The 17551-nt window shown below is 38.2% G+C and overlaps 1 protein-coding gene across 2 annotated transcripts in view; it reads right to left on the reverse strand.

The window, feature by feature from the left end:
* Atac2 (Ada2a-containing complex component 2) overlaps positions 1 to 17551 on the reverse strand; it is a 39370-nt gene that overhangs the window by 21150 nt on the left and 669 nt on the right. For both annotated transcript variants that reach the window (XM_081742327.1, XM_081742328.1), the window contains exons 2-5: positions 11290 to 11527; positions 6364 to 6501; positions 2057 to 2208; positions 1183 to 1319 (exon numbers count right to left, since the gene is read on the reverse strand). In XM_081742327.1, coding sequence (XP_081598453.1) covers positions 1183 to 1319; positions 2057 to 2208; positions 6364 to 6501; positions 11290 to 11498 — 636 coding nt within the window. In that variant the 5' untranslated portion in view covers positions 11499 to 11527. The remainder of the gene's footprint in view (positions 1 to 1182; positions 1320 to 2056; positions 2209 to 6363; positions 6502 to 11289; positions 11528 to 17551) is intronic.

The following is a 17551-nucleotide window of genomic DNA, read 5'->3' on the forward strand; positions in this document are numbered from 1 at the left end:
ACAAAATGATCTCATTCTAAACCACGTTAGTGAGCAGGTGTGTTGATTTACGTTGAACATGTTTCGTTTACCTTTCCAGGTTTTTGTGCTTAAGATTGCTTTTCGCGATGAGTATTCAAGATGACAGGTTGAGTTGAGTTGATTTTGAGTTTAACGACCTTTTTAGCAGCGAGGCTATATAAAACGGGACCTACTGATTAACGTGGAATTCAAACCACATGAGCTCCCGCCGGGAATCAAACCTGGGTCTTCCACGCCAAAGGCGCGCACGCTAACCGCTTAGCTACGGAGGAACTCTCAAGATGACAGAGACTGTCATAAAATTTTGTTGGCGTTTACGGAAAAGTGTTGCGGAAACATACATATACCAATCTAAGACACAGATCAATCTGACAGACTAAGTAGAGACACAGTGTATCTATGGCACAAGTTGTTCGAAGATGGGTGCGAATCAGGCGCTTCCGTGATTAACGAGACGCTAGTGAATACTGTTGCAGTAATTATTCCTGATGATGGACATAAGTCTATGAGAGCGCTAAGTGAACATTTAGGCATAGCGAAGGACACCGTCCATTGAATTTTGCGTGATCATTTGAAAATGAAGAAGGTTTGCTCTACATGGGTTCCGCATTTTCTTACAGCACAACAGATGTAGCAGCAGTGTGTGGTGGATGTTTACACCCAGTGGAAGAGCGGTGTGGAAGATGATGTCCTCATTCTGGATCGAATCGTAACTGCTGATGAAAAATGGATCCAAGACTTTCACCCGCTTACAACATTCCAACAATTCTAAGCGAGGTACAACAATGCAATATAAGTTTTGAGGAAACGTAATGCAAGAAATGGATTAACAACGAGGACTGGCTACTATGAATTACAATGGTGAGTTCAGAAATCGTTATTTTTCTTCGTTTGTCTATAAATGTATTCTTCATAAGTGAGTATTGAAGTTTTTGGGAGTTTTCTCAACAGCCTCTGAAAGTTGTTTTGTAGAACATCTGTGAGGAAGAGATTAACCAAGGAACAGGTAAATTCCTACTCGATCTTTAAGTTTCAAAATGTAAAATTATCCGAAAGAGCTGACAGAAGGTAAAAGTGTGTGAATTTTTTCGGATCGAAATGAAACTACGCAAATCATCTTTTTTATTGAAACTATAAGTTATAAATATTAAATACACTTACCACTGACACAAAATTTCCATCCGAACTATCTTCGATTGTCGTATTGTTTGAAATTCTTGCAAAATCTTTTATTTTTATACCTGATTGCATGGGTGAAGTGCTAGAAGACGACCCATCTTTAGCATTTGATTTTGAACCTTAAAAATATAAACATAAATAGTGTGAAGGCGTATCACGATATTATTAACAGATCATAAGTCAGACATTTTACTTATTTTGAGATTGAACTGCAAATAATAGTGAGTGAGTAGGATACTATGTTTCTTCTCAACAATTACACTACTTCAATAACAAGATATTACTTCAAGATATTACAAGTCTTACTAATTTTCAATATTTTACGGTCAGCCTAACATCTGTAGCTCGCTACGCTCCCTCATATCTGACACCAATAGATGTCACTAGCGTGGAGGCAATTTGCATACGAGCCGAACGCTTGGGAGAATTAACCAGTTTTAATGATCGTAAGTTGGAAAAAGAGAATATAAAGAAAAACTGTTTACAATGTAGATAACTGTGATAAAGTAAGCTGCATAATGTGCACTACTTTCTACTGTTACAATCTGACAATGAAGGATAATGTCCGAGGTAAACGTGTAATTTACCTGAGCTAATCACTGGAATTTCCCTCATTCGAACTCATCTCTAGTCAATGAATTTAGAGTATTACTTACAAGAAAATTCAACTTTGAATTCTAATATACAAAGTTTCGGAAGAAAAAGTTCAATTCCTTGTGGTGATGAATGTTATCAAAATACTACCTACTACACGTATACTATGAACATCATTCACAAAAGCTAGAAAATTGCTTACCATTAAAAATTGAAAGATAGGTGAAAGAGTTAAAGAAGGTAAAATTTAATAAAAACTTACGCTGCAAAAGCATAAGTTCTGGAGGAAGAAATTGGCTCAATTTCCACCATCCCGACTGGTTTAACTCTGCAACTCCCGACGTAAAATATCGACGACTGTAGTTAGAAATCGCTCCAGCAATTGTTCCAAATATATTCTTCTTCTTCTTTTTCCTGTGAAAAATTAAAAACTTTGAGTTCAGATACATATACTGATTTTTAACTCAACTCACCTTGCAGGTCTAAGAATTAATATATAAATCACATAAAAACCACACAAATTACGACAAAATTTACTGTATATTTCTGTATATTTTCTTATAGCATTGTGACTATCTTCACAGTTTGGGATTAAAATAGGTCAAGTATAGAACTATAGTTCACCCATCCACCCCCATATCAAAAATATATTCCACAATCATTTTCGTTAAATATCTTCGATTCTGGTATAATATGTGGCAGATTTTCTTTGAGACTTCCCAAACATACCTTCTGTACGGAGTTAAAAAAAAACAGTAAAGAATTAAGTAGTGGCTTTACCTACCCCTCCCCGATATCTTCCATGATAAATTTTCTAAAATTCGCTTTTGATATAATATAATGTACATTTTCTTTAACTCATTTTCGTAATCCCAAGTGCTTTGGATTAAAATAAGTCAAAAGTGAGTGGTGAATTTAGTCCCCTAATGTACTATAGATTACTCCCCTGCTTCTCGGAATAAAAAGAAATGTGATCCAAGTCTTTCGTATACTTTTTGAGGCTTTACAATCATTCCCATACTTGGACTTAAAATCAATCGAGATTGAAAGAGTGAACTTCCTCAGCTTTAATATATATATATATATTCTACGATAACTTTTGTAAATATTATTCGATTTTAACATACTATGATGTATGTGTTTATTGCCGCTGTCACATAATCTCTATTCTTATAGTTCAAGTCAATTAAATGAGGACTGACACCCCCCCTCTTTCCATCAAAAGATTTAAATCAAAATTCTATGATAACTTTCTTAAAAAATACAATGTCGTCCAATATGGTCTAATTTTTTCTGAGAATTTCTAATCATATCAACTGCTTGTAGGTGATATGAACCAATAACGAGGGAGCGCAGGCTTCCTAATTTATATAACATACTACCCTTCGACTAGCTGGAAACTTCGCCCCGAGACCCTCATATTTGCTCGGCCTACGGCTCGGCTTTCCTTTCGTTCTTCGCACGGTAAGAATGCGTTTATGGTATTATTCTATGCGAAAAATTTAAACCCATTTTTCTCCTTAGAATACGCATTTTAAGCAAAGTAAAATGATAAAAACACATGTCAGCCCAAATGCTACTATGTTCAAAAATCTATTTTAAAGTGGTTCGTCCGTTTTTCCTTGATGATGAGACGGACGACATCGAAGACGCTTTTATAGATCAAGAAAATAGAAATTGTCCTCTTCTCTCGTTAAAATGAGAATTTACGAAAACGCTGTGGCAGAATTTCTGGCATATTCCCATTTGTTTTTAATAAGAAGTTCATATACCAAGTTCCATATCCGTAATATGTCTCTAATCTAAGGAATTTCGACATATGGCCCTCTTAATATATCAATTACAACGTCCATCCTATTTTCTTCCCTTCTAAAGAAAATATCAAAAAACGCTGACTAACGTCTTAATTATTTTAAATTAAAGATTAATACCAATTTTCATATTATTAACCTTAAAGGATTTCGAGATATGGCTATTTTATTACAACAATTATAACTGTCATCCTTCTTTTTTTCTTAAATTTTTTTCGTCTCTTCTAGGGGAAATGTCAAAAAATGCTAAAACAAATCTTTAATTATTTTAAGTGAAAAGTCTAAATACCAAATTTAATGTCTTTCATCTTAAGGCATTAGAGATATGGCCATCCTATTTTAACAATTGTAACTCTCTCTCTTTTTCTCTCCCCTTGTAGAAAAAAATACCAAAAACACGTCACAAATTATTTTAAATGAAAAGTCTACGTACAAATCTCTTGTTTTTAATCTTCAAGGATCTTGAGAAATGGTCATCTTGCTCTAACAATTTAAACCCCACCATTTTTGTGCCCTTCTCGAAGAAATTTAAAAAAACTGTGAAACACACGTTTAACTACAGTGTGGTTCATAAGTCTTAGTACAATGGATTATTTTGGAAACAAACATGATTAAAGCAAATCTGACTAGCGGAGGGCGGACTAGGGTAAAGGAGCTACCGATTGATGCTTGCGTGATGAATGGCGGCCATCTTGGATTCAGGTTAATGTTTTCAAATAAGAAGGTAGGCATGTGAATAATCAATTAACACTGTTTTTTGCAGGGGAATGCAGTCCTGCAAGCAGAAATGCGTTATCATGTCCCGTTCCAAAGTTATGACGCGCCAAAGTTGACGGTTTTCTGTTTCCTTGCAGGGAGAGCGACATGGCACTAACGCTGTAAGAAAGACCTGACGCCCCAAATTTGACGTGTTTTCTTTTCGTTGCAGGTAGAGAGAGAGATGGCACTAATGAAGCAGGAAAGAACTGAGATCATCCTAATGTCTGGGAAAAGAAGCAGTCATGTGAATGCCCAGGACCTCAACGCGCGCCACCCCGAAAGACCTGCAATAAGCCACAACACCGTTAGCTACCACATTAGGAAATTCAGTATAACTGGTAATGTTGCCGACAGATCACGGTCAGGTCTCCTACGAACCGCGACAGATGAGGAGACATCCACAATGGTACTTACTGCGAGTGTGAAAAGTCCGAAGCGCAGCACAAGATAACTATCAGCGATAACAGGCGTACCACGTGCTTCTGTGATGAGATCCATACGAACAAGTGGCATAACTTCAAGCTGCAGTTTGTCCACAATCTTTTAGAGGATGATCCAGACCGGCGCATGGAATTCGCCAATTGGGCTTTGTCACAATATGACCGAGATCCGCATTTCCCAGCCAGCGTTCTCTTAACAGACGAGACAAAGTTTTATTTGGATGGGAAAGTGAATCGCCAGAACACGCGATATTGGTCGTATGCAAACCTGCAGCGATCAATCCCTACAAGAGGGTTACCCCTGCTCATATCATGGTGTGGTGTGGCATATGGAACACGTCAATCATAGGACCCTTATTCATTCCTGGTACTCTAAATGGTGTCCGCTATCTGGACATGTTACAGGAGTTGGTGTTTCAGTTGCTTCTCCGCCCTGATCCCACATTGCCGCGATGTTTTCAGCAAGATGGTGCCCCACCGCACTATGCGCTGCCTGTGCGGGAATGCTTGAATCAGCATTTTTCTGGACGTTTGATCGGTCTCCGGGGTCCTGTGGAGTGGCCAACCCGGTCGCCGGACCTCACTCCCTTGGATTTTTTTTATGGGGACACTTAAAACACCTGGTGTATCAGAAGAAGATTCGGGATGTTGCATACCTACAGGGACGTATTCAGGATGCCTGTAATAGCATCAGCCCCGCTGTGTTGTTACGCACAGGAGGACTGGATTGAGAGACTCTGGTTGTGTATTGCAATGAACGGGCAACATGTGGAACACATCCTGTAGGTAGGACTTTGGGGCGTCATAACTTTGAAACGAAACATGATAACTCATTTCTGCTTGCGGGACTGCTTTCCGCTGAATAAAAAGCGTTAATTGATGTGGCACATGCCTACCTTCCAATTTGAAAAAAATAGCCTGGATTCAAGAAGATGGCCGCCATTCACAATGCATTCATCAATCGATAGCTCCTTTACCCAATCGTGCCGTGTGGACTTTGTGGTGGACAAACACCGTGCTCGTGGGCTTTCTCGGGGTTCTCCCGTTTCCTCCCACTTTCTTCATTCCACCATTTCACTCATTTCTCATAATCACCGTCTCCTTTAGCCTAACCGGCATAACTGTGGGACGTAAAACTTACAGATTTCTCCTTTACCCAAGTCCGCCCTCCGCTAGTCATATTTGATTTAATCATGTTTGTTTCCAAAATAATACACTGTATTAAGACTTATGGACCACCCTGTATATTTTAATAGGAAGTTCATATACCAAATAGCATGTCTCTACCTTCAGAGATAGCGATATTTGGCTATAATAATTGCAAACCCTATATCCCCCATCCCGCTTCCTGGTTGATTTTTTTTTTTTCTTTCTTTTAAATCCTACCTTAGTGGCAACTTACATCACAAATCCTACGCATTGTCAAAATTTCAAGTTTCTAGCTTAAGTGGTTTGGCCTGGGCGTTGATCACTTCCTTACTCACCCAGGAATTTTCCTGACCGTCACTATTGATATATGCGTTTAGTTACGACAATGCCGCTTTTTCATGCGTACTTACACATTCTTCCCAAACAAAACAGTCCAATGTTTATCAATAAACGTATAAATATGTGTTTTCCAGTGGAAATATCCTCTTTTGCTCCAGCCCTCTTTCTTCAGATGAAGATTATATAGCACCAGGAGTAGAAGGTTTAACCTGTATTAAAAATACAAAACACATTGGTCTTCAATGTAATACTAGACAATACATAACAAATATATAATATTCATCTTACAATCGCATGGCACATAGAATATAATCTTTTTGATATTAATGATGTAATGTATATATGTAAAAACTAACTTACTTGTCTAATTTATATCCCTTTCATTTTTAAATGAAATCTTTAAAGTTCCACGGTTATTTCCTTTACGATAAAACATGGATGCTTAATTAAAGTGAATATTATGAAAGAATTGGTGGAAGGACCGCGAGAAAACCCACAAACACGATGCTGTCCATCACAACCTCACATGGCCGGGAATCGAATTAAGAATCCCCTGTACCGGACGTGAACGCTCTAGCACTGTGAGCCATTGTGCCTACTTCTGTTCCGTTTAATCTCCAATATTTCGTGCATTATTACCTGTACTTTTCATCAAAGCTTAGGGTAGGACAGAATAGGAATAAAAAAATCTCTGTATTAAAAAAAAAAAAAAAAAAAAAAAAGTAGAAAATTTCCCAATAATTCATTTGCATGTAAAAGAAAATTTTTAGTAACCAAGTCCATTGTTGTCAAATTAATGAAAGTATAGTGAAATAAATGTTACTAACAGGAAATTGATTATCATGTTGTATTTGTCTTTTTCAGTTTCTTAATAATCACTTTATTCCAAACTGCTTACGTTGCCATTATCAATGCTCAAAGGTGTTTTTGGTACATATATAGAACGGTCGGAGATAGTTCTCTATCTTTCCGACTTTAATTTAGTCTTTCGCCGAAAGGGTTAGACTTTTAAAAAGTTAGTAATTACAATGCTTTTGGAAACAACTACATCAGGGTTTCTACTGATCTGGAGAAATCTATTTCCCTGACTTCTCCCTGACCTTTGCACAAGGAAATTAACTGACTTTCATGACAGTTGTAAGATGACGTTGACATATACATAAGGAATAAATAACGGTGAATGTTTATTTATGAGAACATTTTATTCTATAGAGACAAATAATAATGAATTGCTCATACGTTAATTCCACTTAAACCCATAAAAATCTGAGCAACGTTTCACACTGTGATCATTAATGGATGGCTAAGCTGAAAATGGTGTACAATTAATGTTAGAAAAAATACATTTTATAAAATTTCTCTGACTTTCCCTGTCTTGCACCTTTTTCCCTGACCACTAGGAACCCTGTACATGCTTCCGAAACCATGTAAAAACTACAATATTTACATCAGCACTCTCGTGATTTCTTTTCTTTTCTTTTTCTTTTTTCCTTTTCTTCGACAAACTGAAAATTATGTCAAACTTCCGACCACAAATACGTAGTATACTTTTTGAAACATAAGAACTGATTTTTTTTTTAAAATTGCATTAAATTTCTACAAGCATAATTTTATATTGAAGTTCACCGCAAATTTTATGTATCATACATATTTTTTTATTACGCTTCTGATAATGAATGATTTAAGGTTGATTTTAAATCTATTAACTTAAACTCAAGAATGCGTATATATATATATATATATATATATTAGTACCGAAATTTTTAGCAGGAACCCATACTTTCGTCAGCAGCTTATTATTATATGAACACAGAAACATAATCAATATTTCTTTTTTTTCTTTCTTTAACTTATTTTCTTCATACAGTACAGATAAATACCATCTTACTTTTCAAGTGATTTACCTGAAATGCTTTAAGAATTTTAACTTCAAGTGTGCAATTGAGACATTAGCGCATCAGATGCGTGAAATCTTTTCATAGTAGTCTTAAGAATTACTTGTGAGCAACGATTAAGAGCCTGGCTCCCATATTCGCTGAATAGGCATTATTGTGAAGATATGACTTCTAGACGTGACAACCTCTTCTCATATAATGCATAGTAGATTACTGAGTCTTGAAGGGAAATTAAGCACAAAAATGATATATACTGCACTATGTAAATTTCTCCTGTGGATAGACCATTTTTATCTTTTGACAAATTGAAATACCATTTTTCACCTTCAATTACTGTGTGTTACCTTCAATTTATATTATTATTATTATTTTAATTCCTCTTTACTTTAGCTTCCTTACTGAGGTAACTTTTTACCCCTCTATATCTTCCCTTTGTAGAATTATCTTTTCTCTAGTCATATTTTGGAGACATGATGGCTCAGTCATAGAGCGCTTACCTCTGGTGCGTGAGGCCTCTAGTTCCATCCTCACCCAAGTACGTTTGTGGTGGTCAACATTGGGTCCGTGGGTTTGCTAGGGGTACTCCCATTTACTTCCACTTTCTCATTCCACCAATTCTTCCATCATCATTCACTTGCTTTAATCATCGTCTCCCTTAGTCTAAAGGACATAATAATCGTGGGACGTTAAACTGAACGATTTCATTTTCCATTTCCAGACATTGCACAACACATTACCATACAGAAAGCGTATTCTTTACTGCATTGTCACTGGCCATGAAAACTGGTGTCTTTATTCCATACGAAACAGCAGAAAAACAGCTCAGCCCCGGCAAACACCTTCATTCGCGGAAAACTATGTTCTGGGTATAATGGAACAGAAAGAACGTAATTCAATACAAATCGCTTAAGACTAAACAAACTTCAATGGAAGTTCTACTTTCAACAACCGCATCATCTCAACGAATCAATCAATGAAGAGGATTATGTAACATGTGAATAACAGATAACAAAACAACTGAACATCGAATATCATAACAAATTGTCATGACCTTGGGAGAGGTTAATTACCAATAGATTAAAAAAAAAGAAAAAAAAACTTGATCAATATTATTTTGTAATAGTAACTTAATATTAAAAACTTGCGTGCTTTTTAAAAAAAATAGCTTTAAAAAGACTTAAGAATTTGAAACTCTACCACTGTCACGTTAAAGATGGATACCAAATAAGAATAATATTAAACATACATATATGAAGAATTTACAATAAACCCGATTTAAAGCGTACACCAAAAAACCTTTCCAATTTGAGTTTTTATATATATACTGATATTTATAATACAGAAATAAACATTTATTTAGATGTTTGTTAGTAAATCTACAGAGTGGTCCTTAAGTCTTAGTACAGTGGATTATTTTGGAAACAAACATGATTAAAGCAAATCTGACTAGCGGAGGGTGGATTTGGATAAAGGAGCTACCGATTGATGCTTGCGTGATGAATGGCGGCCATCTTGGATCCAGGTTGATTTTTTCACATAAGAAGGTAGGCATGTGACACATCAATAAACACTGTTTTTTTGCAGGGGAATGCATTCCCGCAAGCAGAAACACGTTATCATGTTCCTTCCAAAATTATGACGCCTCAAAATTAAAGGTTTTCTGTTTCCTTGCAGGGAGAGCGACATGGCACTAACGCTGTAAGAAAGACCTGACGCCCCAAATTTGACGTATTTTCTTTTCGTTGCAGGTAGAGCGAAATAGCACTGACGAAACAGGAAAGAATTGAGATCATTCTAATGTCTGGGGAAAGAAGCAATCGTGTGAATACCAAGGACTTCAACGCGCGCCACCCCGAAAGACCTCCAATAAGCCACAACACCATTACCTACCTCTTTTAGGAAATTCAGTGTACCTGGTAATGTTGCCGACAGATCACGGCCAGATCCCCCACGAACCACGACATATGATGAGACATCCACAATGGTGATTGCTCCGAATGTGAAAAGTCCGAAGTGCAGCACAAGACAACTATCAGCGATAACAAGTGTACCACGTGCTTCTGTGATGAGGCTTCGCCATACGAACAAGTGGCATCCCTTCAAGCTGCAGTTTGTCCACAATCTTTTAGAGGATGATCCAGACCGGCGCATGGAATTCACCAATTGGGCTTTGTCACAATATGACCGAGATCCGCATTTCCCAGCCAGCGTTCTCTTCACAGACGAGGCAAAATTTTATTTGGATGGGGAAGTGAATCGCCAGAACATGTGATATTGGTCGTATGGAAACCTGCATGCGATCAATCCCTGCAAGAGGGTTACCCCTGCTAACATTATGGTGTGGTGTGGCATATGGAACACGTCGATCACAGGACCCTTATACATTCCTGGTACCCTAAATGGTGTCCGCTATCTGGACATTTTACAGGAGTTGGTGTTCTCCGCCCTGATCCCACCTTGCCGCGATATTTTCAGCAAGATGGTGCCCCACCGCACTATGTGCTGCCTATGCGGGAATGCTTGGATCAGCATTTTCCTGGACGGTCGCCGAGGCCCTGTGAAGTGGCCAGCCCAGTCGCCGGACCTCACTCCCTTGGATTTTTTATATTTTTTTATGCTGTATCAGAAGAAGATTCGGGATGTTGCACACCTACAGGAATGTATTCAGGACGCCTGTGATACCATCACCCCCACTGTGCTGTTACGGGTTCAGGGGGACTGGATTAAGAGACTCCGGTTGTGTATTGCAATGGACGAGCAACATGTGGAGCACATTCTGTAGGTGGGACTTGGGGGCGTCATAACTTTGGAACGGGACATGGTAACATTTCTGCTTGCGGGACCGAATTCCCCTGCAAAAAACAGTGTTAATTGATGTGTCACATGCCTACCTTCCAATTTAAAAAAAATAATTCTACTCCAAGATGGTCGCCATTCACCACGCATGCATCAATCGATAGCTCCTTTACCTAAGTCCGCCCTCCGCTAGTCATATTTGATTTAATCATGTTTGTTTCCAAAATAATCCACTGTACTAAGACTTATGGACAACACTGTATTAAGGAAAAGTAATAAATTGTATGTATACTTTGGAGTTCTTACCAGGGCATCTTCTTCCTAGTAATACTCTCTGTTTGATCTTCGCTGCACTCTTGACATATAAAAGAAAAAAACACATCCCCTTCAAGCCCACCAGGAACACCTCCACTTCGAAGGCATTTTACGTGAACTTTGCTATTACATTCTTCACACGTTAGGCTTGCCAAATAAGTCTCATCGCTACACAGGCAATATTTGCAGCATTTATCCATCGTTTATTCTTGTGACCTTAGTTACTAATCTGAAAATATAAAATCATTAATAAGCACATTTGAAGATCATGCGATAACTCTCTCTCTCTCTTTATATATATATATATATATATATATATATATATATATATATATATATATATATATATACAGAGTGACCGGTAATTCGATGCATTCCTTGCAAGGGGATATTCTACAAGTACTTTGGAACATTTTTACCTTTATGAACCGGAGGTCGCAAATCAATAGTTTCTGAGCAATTTGCACATATGTGATTGCTTTGAAATTTTTCGGGTAACAAAAGGTGCGCGAGAAACTTTTACCCTGACCCACTTGCACATTAGTAGAGCGATGAAATTTAACATGTGTAATCCTACATACCTATGTAGGTCATGTGATAATGTACAGTTCGTAACTCTGCACCATTGCTGTTTTATAGGTCTGAACGTGAAGTAAGGTGTAGTGGTATAAAATCCATTACTGTACCTCACAAAGCAGCGCGGCATCATCGCATAAGTATTTGTTCCTAGGAGATGACTGCATGGTTGGGAAGAGGTGGAAAGAAGACGGTATGTGATCAAGAGAAAACGCGAACTATGACGGATTTCATGCCCAGGTTCGTGCATCTGTCTGGCCAACATTCGAGCAGTGAACGGGTGCGTTGTTTTCCAGGAGGCGGACACATTTTGTCAGCATGCCACGCTCTGGGATTTCTCAGAATCCCGAAACGCACGCAGCAGTGAGGCATAGTATATCCTAGTAATTGTGGTACCCTGGAAAGCAAGTAGTAATACCCCATGCTAATCCCACATATTATGATCATCACTTTGGTCGCTCAGAGTTGAACACGGACTTCCTTTGTTGGTGATACATAGGCACACTGTCATTGGTTTGACTAGGTGTTTCCTTAGTTTTCTTCACTCCCACCAGGCGAAGGCCGGAATGCTATCTTCTAGAACGCCAGGGCCAGTTCCTACCCAAATTCTAGACCCACCTGAAAGACCGATGTGATCCCGGAGTTGGAGGCTCGAACCCTTACTTGAGTCATTCTCTTCCATAAATAAATAAATGAAGAAACAACAATCGAATACATAGCTATAATATCTTAAATGTGTTATTTTGTTATGACTTTTCAAGATTTACATTTTTACCCTTGTAGGAAGCTTATAATATGAAGCTGTCATTGTAGCAATTGGTACGGCAATGGTCGTAATTTTGTTTGAGTTGTTGAAGCGATGAATTCGATTGCTATGACTTACTTTCTTTCGTTATGTATTTATGCAAGGGAATGACTCAAAGGAGGGTTTGAACCTCTAAGTCTGGGATTACATCTGTCTTTTGGGTGGGCCTAGAATTTGGGAAGGAACTGGCCCTAGCCTTCTAGAATCCCGGCCTTCGCCTGGTGGGAGCGAAGGAAACTAGGGAAAACCTAGTCAAAACAATGACAGCGTGCCGACGTATCATCAACAAAGGAAGTCAGCGTTCAACTCTGAGCGCGATCACGTTTACTTGGGATCAGTGTGGGGTCTTACTATTTACTTTCCAGGCAAAGAGTACCACAATCACCTGGATATACCATGCCCCACTGCTGCGTGCGTTGCAGGATTCTGTGAAATCCCATAGGGTGGCATGCTGACAAAATATGTCTGCCTCCTGGAAAACAACGCACCCGTTTACTGCTCGAATGTTGACCAGACAGATGCACGACCCTGGGTATTAAATCCGTCATAGTTCGTTTCCTCTTAGTCCGCGTTTTCTCTTAACCGCATACCATCTTCATTCCACCTCTTCCCAACAATGTAGTCATTTCCTAGGGGCAAGTACTTCTGCGATGTTGCCACGCTGCTTTCTGAGGTACAGTAATGGATTTTGGACCATTACACCTTACTTCACGTTGGGACCTATAGCACAGCAAGCGTGCAGAGTTATGAGTTGTACATTACCACGTGACGTACATAGGCATGCAGGATTACACATGTAAAATTTCACTTCTCTACGATATGTGGAAATGGGTCAGGGTAAAACTTTCCCACGCACCTCTTAAAGAGATCACACATGGTAAAAAATGTTCCAAAATACTTGGAGAATATCCCCCTTGCAAGGAATGCATCGAATTACCAATCACCCTATATATATATATACATACTATGGTGTAGTATATACTTGTTACAAGAAAATATGTCTGCAGAAGCAACAGTGCACTCGTGAGTTATACTATTTATGAGGACGAAAGACACGCCAGTACTATCATTGATAAAACTTGTTTCTACGTACCGAAATAATGACACTGTTGGTGACGAGAATTCAATGCAGGATATGCTTGATCAACCTGATCACGGTCTTCCCTCGTCAATAAATGATGTGGTTCCACACGTGGAAGAGGTGGATGCGGAGACTGAATAATGAGGCGCGGTTCCACATTTCATATGTAGTGGCATAAGATATCGTTCATAAGAGATTATGTGAAATTCATGGTTCCGTAAGCATAATCCTGATTTCTACTGCAGTAGCATGGAAGAGTACATTTCTTGCTTGAATAAATGAATCAACAAAGTTAGCGACTATTCGAAAGGTAGTGCATATTCTAACTTATGTGTAACTTAATGACAAAAACTGGACGCAAATTAAATAGTTGAAAAGGCTCACCCTGAAGCACCTATAAATGAAAAAAGTCGCATCGATGGTCGGCTCGCATCATCCTTGGTGCGATGTGAAAAAACTTACAAGAATTTCTTTATTTAAAGATGCTTTAGGTTGAAACTTTTAACTATATGTAGAAAATTGTTCAGTTTACTTTTGGACCGAATATGAACGCCACTGACATCTGAGAAATGACACTAGAGCGACGCATCTGCTGTCGTAAGCAGTAGCGTACTGGAAGTTATAAGTGGGTAAGTGTCGTCAAATGGCGTGTATATTAAATCGTTACTGGGAAGGGTATGTCATGGCTCTTTTTTCCTATACACTCATCATGAAACAGTGTCGGAAGAATGGGTTCACATTTAGGATGACTATTGAGGAAGTTATGGATAGGTCAAGCATGACGTATTTTCGTCGTTACTTACGGTATCTCGCTTCCAGTGGATTATAAAGATATGAGCTACTTATAAAACTTAAAATGGTTATGTTTTACGTTGGCTTATAATGAAACAAAGAATTGCAATTTTTATTAATTTCAGAAAGAAGGATATTTAACGAGCAAATAGATCAAAGATACGGAAACATATTTGCGTACATGAAAACAAATAATACTAAAACACCTAATTTTCTCTTTACCTTTAGACGTTTTGTTTGAAACCAACAATGTGAATTTTAGAACCCTGCACTGAGGTTAAGAGCGGAAGTGATGAAGTTACTTGACTCATCCATTTAGCCCTTTACAAACAGGACGTCTTGGTGAAACAGTTGCCCATGAGAAGTACCCGGAAGAGCAAAATGATACTCACAGTATTGTAGGGAATTCATCGGTTGGAGTACCAAGAGAATCCACTGGCCTAACGTGCGATGGGTCATCGATTCAATTTCGCATCTTCAACTGTGAAAACTGTCATTCGTACGCGGCTTCGGCTGACGTGCATCCGTAAGGCCCGCATACACCATTTGCTTTTGCGCTGCATTGCAGAACGAAAAACGAACTGCAGGAGACTATGAATGAAAAGCAGCTGGCAGAGTCCAAATGGCAGACAGTCGTCACAGTATATGAAGCATACATCCATTTCACTGCTGGTGGTCATATTCTAGCGTTGACACAGTATGACAAAAATGCTAAGGGCAGTTGCAACTTTATTTGCCACAGCCAGAAAATTTTCCTCCTGGGTTTTATGACTATTACCTCAGTTATGAGGAGCACGCATGGTAGATGAAAACATGAAATATCCGTACTTTTTTCAAATCAGTACGACACCTTTCTTTCGGAGTGGCATCCCACAATCATATGGTAAGAACGTCAATCGTGTGAGGCTACATTTGGGCAAGTCTTAAAATTCTACCGCCAAAACATCTCTGCGTCTTGTTCAAGAAATGGAATGAGAATTAGGAATTCATACAATTCCGTTTTAAGACACCTATTGAAAGCCCTGATGTATGTCCGATGGATTTGCGTGGCTTTGGCCTGTTGAAAAGACGTCTCCAACATAGAAGTCATCGCTGATTTCTGGAAAGCTTGTAGAGAGGAGATTTTCCTTGCTCGTGCTTCGCCATGAAGCTCAGTGCTTGTCCTTTGTACGAGAAGTTTTATGCAAAATATTTGAACCCCCTCTCCTCCTTTAGGATACGTATTACCCAAGTTATGATGCATTTTTCAATCAAAAGTAAAATGAGTAATTCCCTGCTCGACCAAATGCTTGAAACGTATATGTTCATTTTAAAATGTTCAGCCGTTGTGTCGTGAAATACTGACACACAAAGTAGAAACTATTATAGAAATTGCTCCCTTTCTATCTTTGAAAGCGGAATTTTTGTAAACTTTGAATAAGTTTTTGATGAAGAGTTGATATACCGAGATTCATTTCCCTAACTTGAGAAGCCCAGACTGCGAAACTCAATTTTTGATATACAATTTGAATCTTCTTTCTCTCTCCCCCCCCCCCCCCCATTAGGACACGTATTTTAATCAAAGTGACATGTTAATAAAAGTTAGGTCACACTATGTGTATGTTCAAAGTTTCATGTCAAACCATTCAAGTCTTTTACCATGATGATATAATAGAAATGTCGATTTCATTTTTATTTATATGAGTAAGTTTGCGGGTATTATTATAAACCTGTACACAGTAGGTGCGCAGGCGTCAGTAAAATAATGCTGTAGAGGTTATTCGGAAACTATCTCCACGAAGAGAAGTGATGCTTGCTTCTATGAATGTACCACGTATTCTTAAGCCGCACGAATAATTTCGTTTCGTATTAGAGTAAATGCTCATAATTAGTCAAATCAGACACATTAATGTAGTTCAGGAATTGCTATATCAATTTTATTAACCTTCAACTTATACTAATCGTAGCGCGATATCAGTAAACACCATTGTAACTACCTTACCAACTGCTCTAGCGATGGTTTGACTGTAATCAATATGGCTGCGTCCAGTGAAATTCTTAGCAGGCGACTCTATTAGCGTATAGTACTATTTTGAAGTGACCAATAGTGTGTCGAATCGGCATTATTAAATATCAGAATCAAACTGCGTGTTGAGTGAACAAACCAGTAATCGACCACTTGAATGGAATATGATACGGTACCACATTTCAGACACTTGGATTATATGCAGGAGCGCCCGCCAATCGACGTATCCTAGCCCATCTATTTTATCGTGATAGATTAATCCAGCTTACACAAAATTCGTATTTTAGAATGCTTAGAAACTCTTTTTTCGTTAAAATAATGATCTTGATATGGATCGTAGATTTTAAGAAAACTCAAATTAAATCAATCTTCTGAAACAATAAATAAATACCACGTATCCAACATGATATAAATTGTCGCATTCATTTAGTAAGATTGCGGTAGGAATGATTACTGACAGCTTTACTAGAATTTTAGTTCATTTTGTGTCAAAAATAATATTAACACCTACTACAATGATTGTGTGTTTAGAAATACATAATTCTACCTGCAAACCGGAATGTAAAGAGACTGAGTTCACCACTACTAAACTTTCTTCCGTGGTACCGTTTGCAGTAATAATTCATAGGATATTTTCATACTATAAATATTATTGTAAGTGTTTGTTTTGCATAGTTGAGCTAGAAGTATTCAAACATGGAGAAATTTACAGGAGAAATAAAGTAGTGAAATGGTTTCGGATACTACATCGATCTTGTTGTTTTTGCAACATTCTAAGTTACACGCATACCCACTGTTACTGACACGCCTGCTTCCTATGGACACACTACCACAAGGGCCCACTTGTTACGCCCCTACGTTGATTCGGTTACATACAATTCGTGCTTTTACGTAAACCTACCATAGGTTTGTTGATATTTTTCGCACTATTTTTACGACATATTTCCAAGCACTGTATTTCTACCCATAACATTTAAGTCTACCTAAAGTGAAT

Source organism: Thermobia domestica, chromosome 16 (genome assembly GCF_964235325.1).
Source record: "Thermobia domestica chromosome 16, izTheDome1.hap1.1, whole genome shotgun sequence".
NCBI lineage: Eukaryota > Metazoa > Arthropoda > Insecta > Zygentoma > Lepismatidae > Thermobia > Thermobia domestica.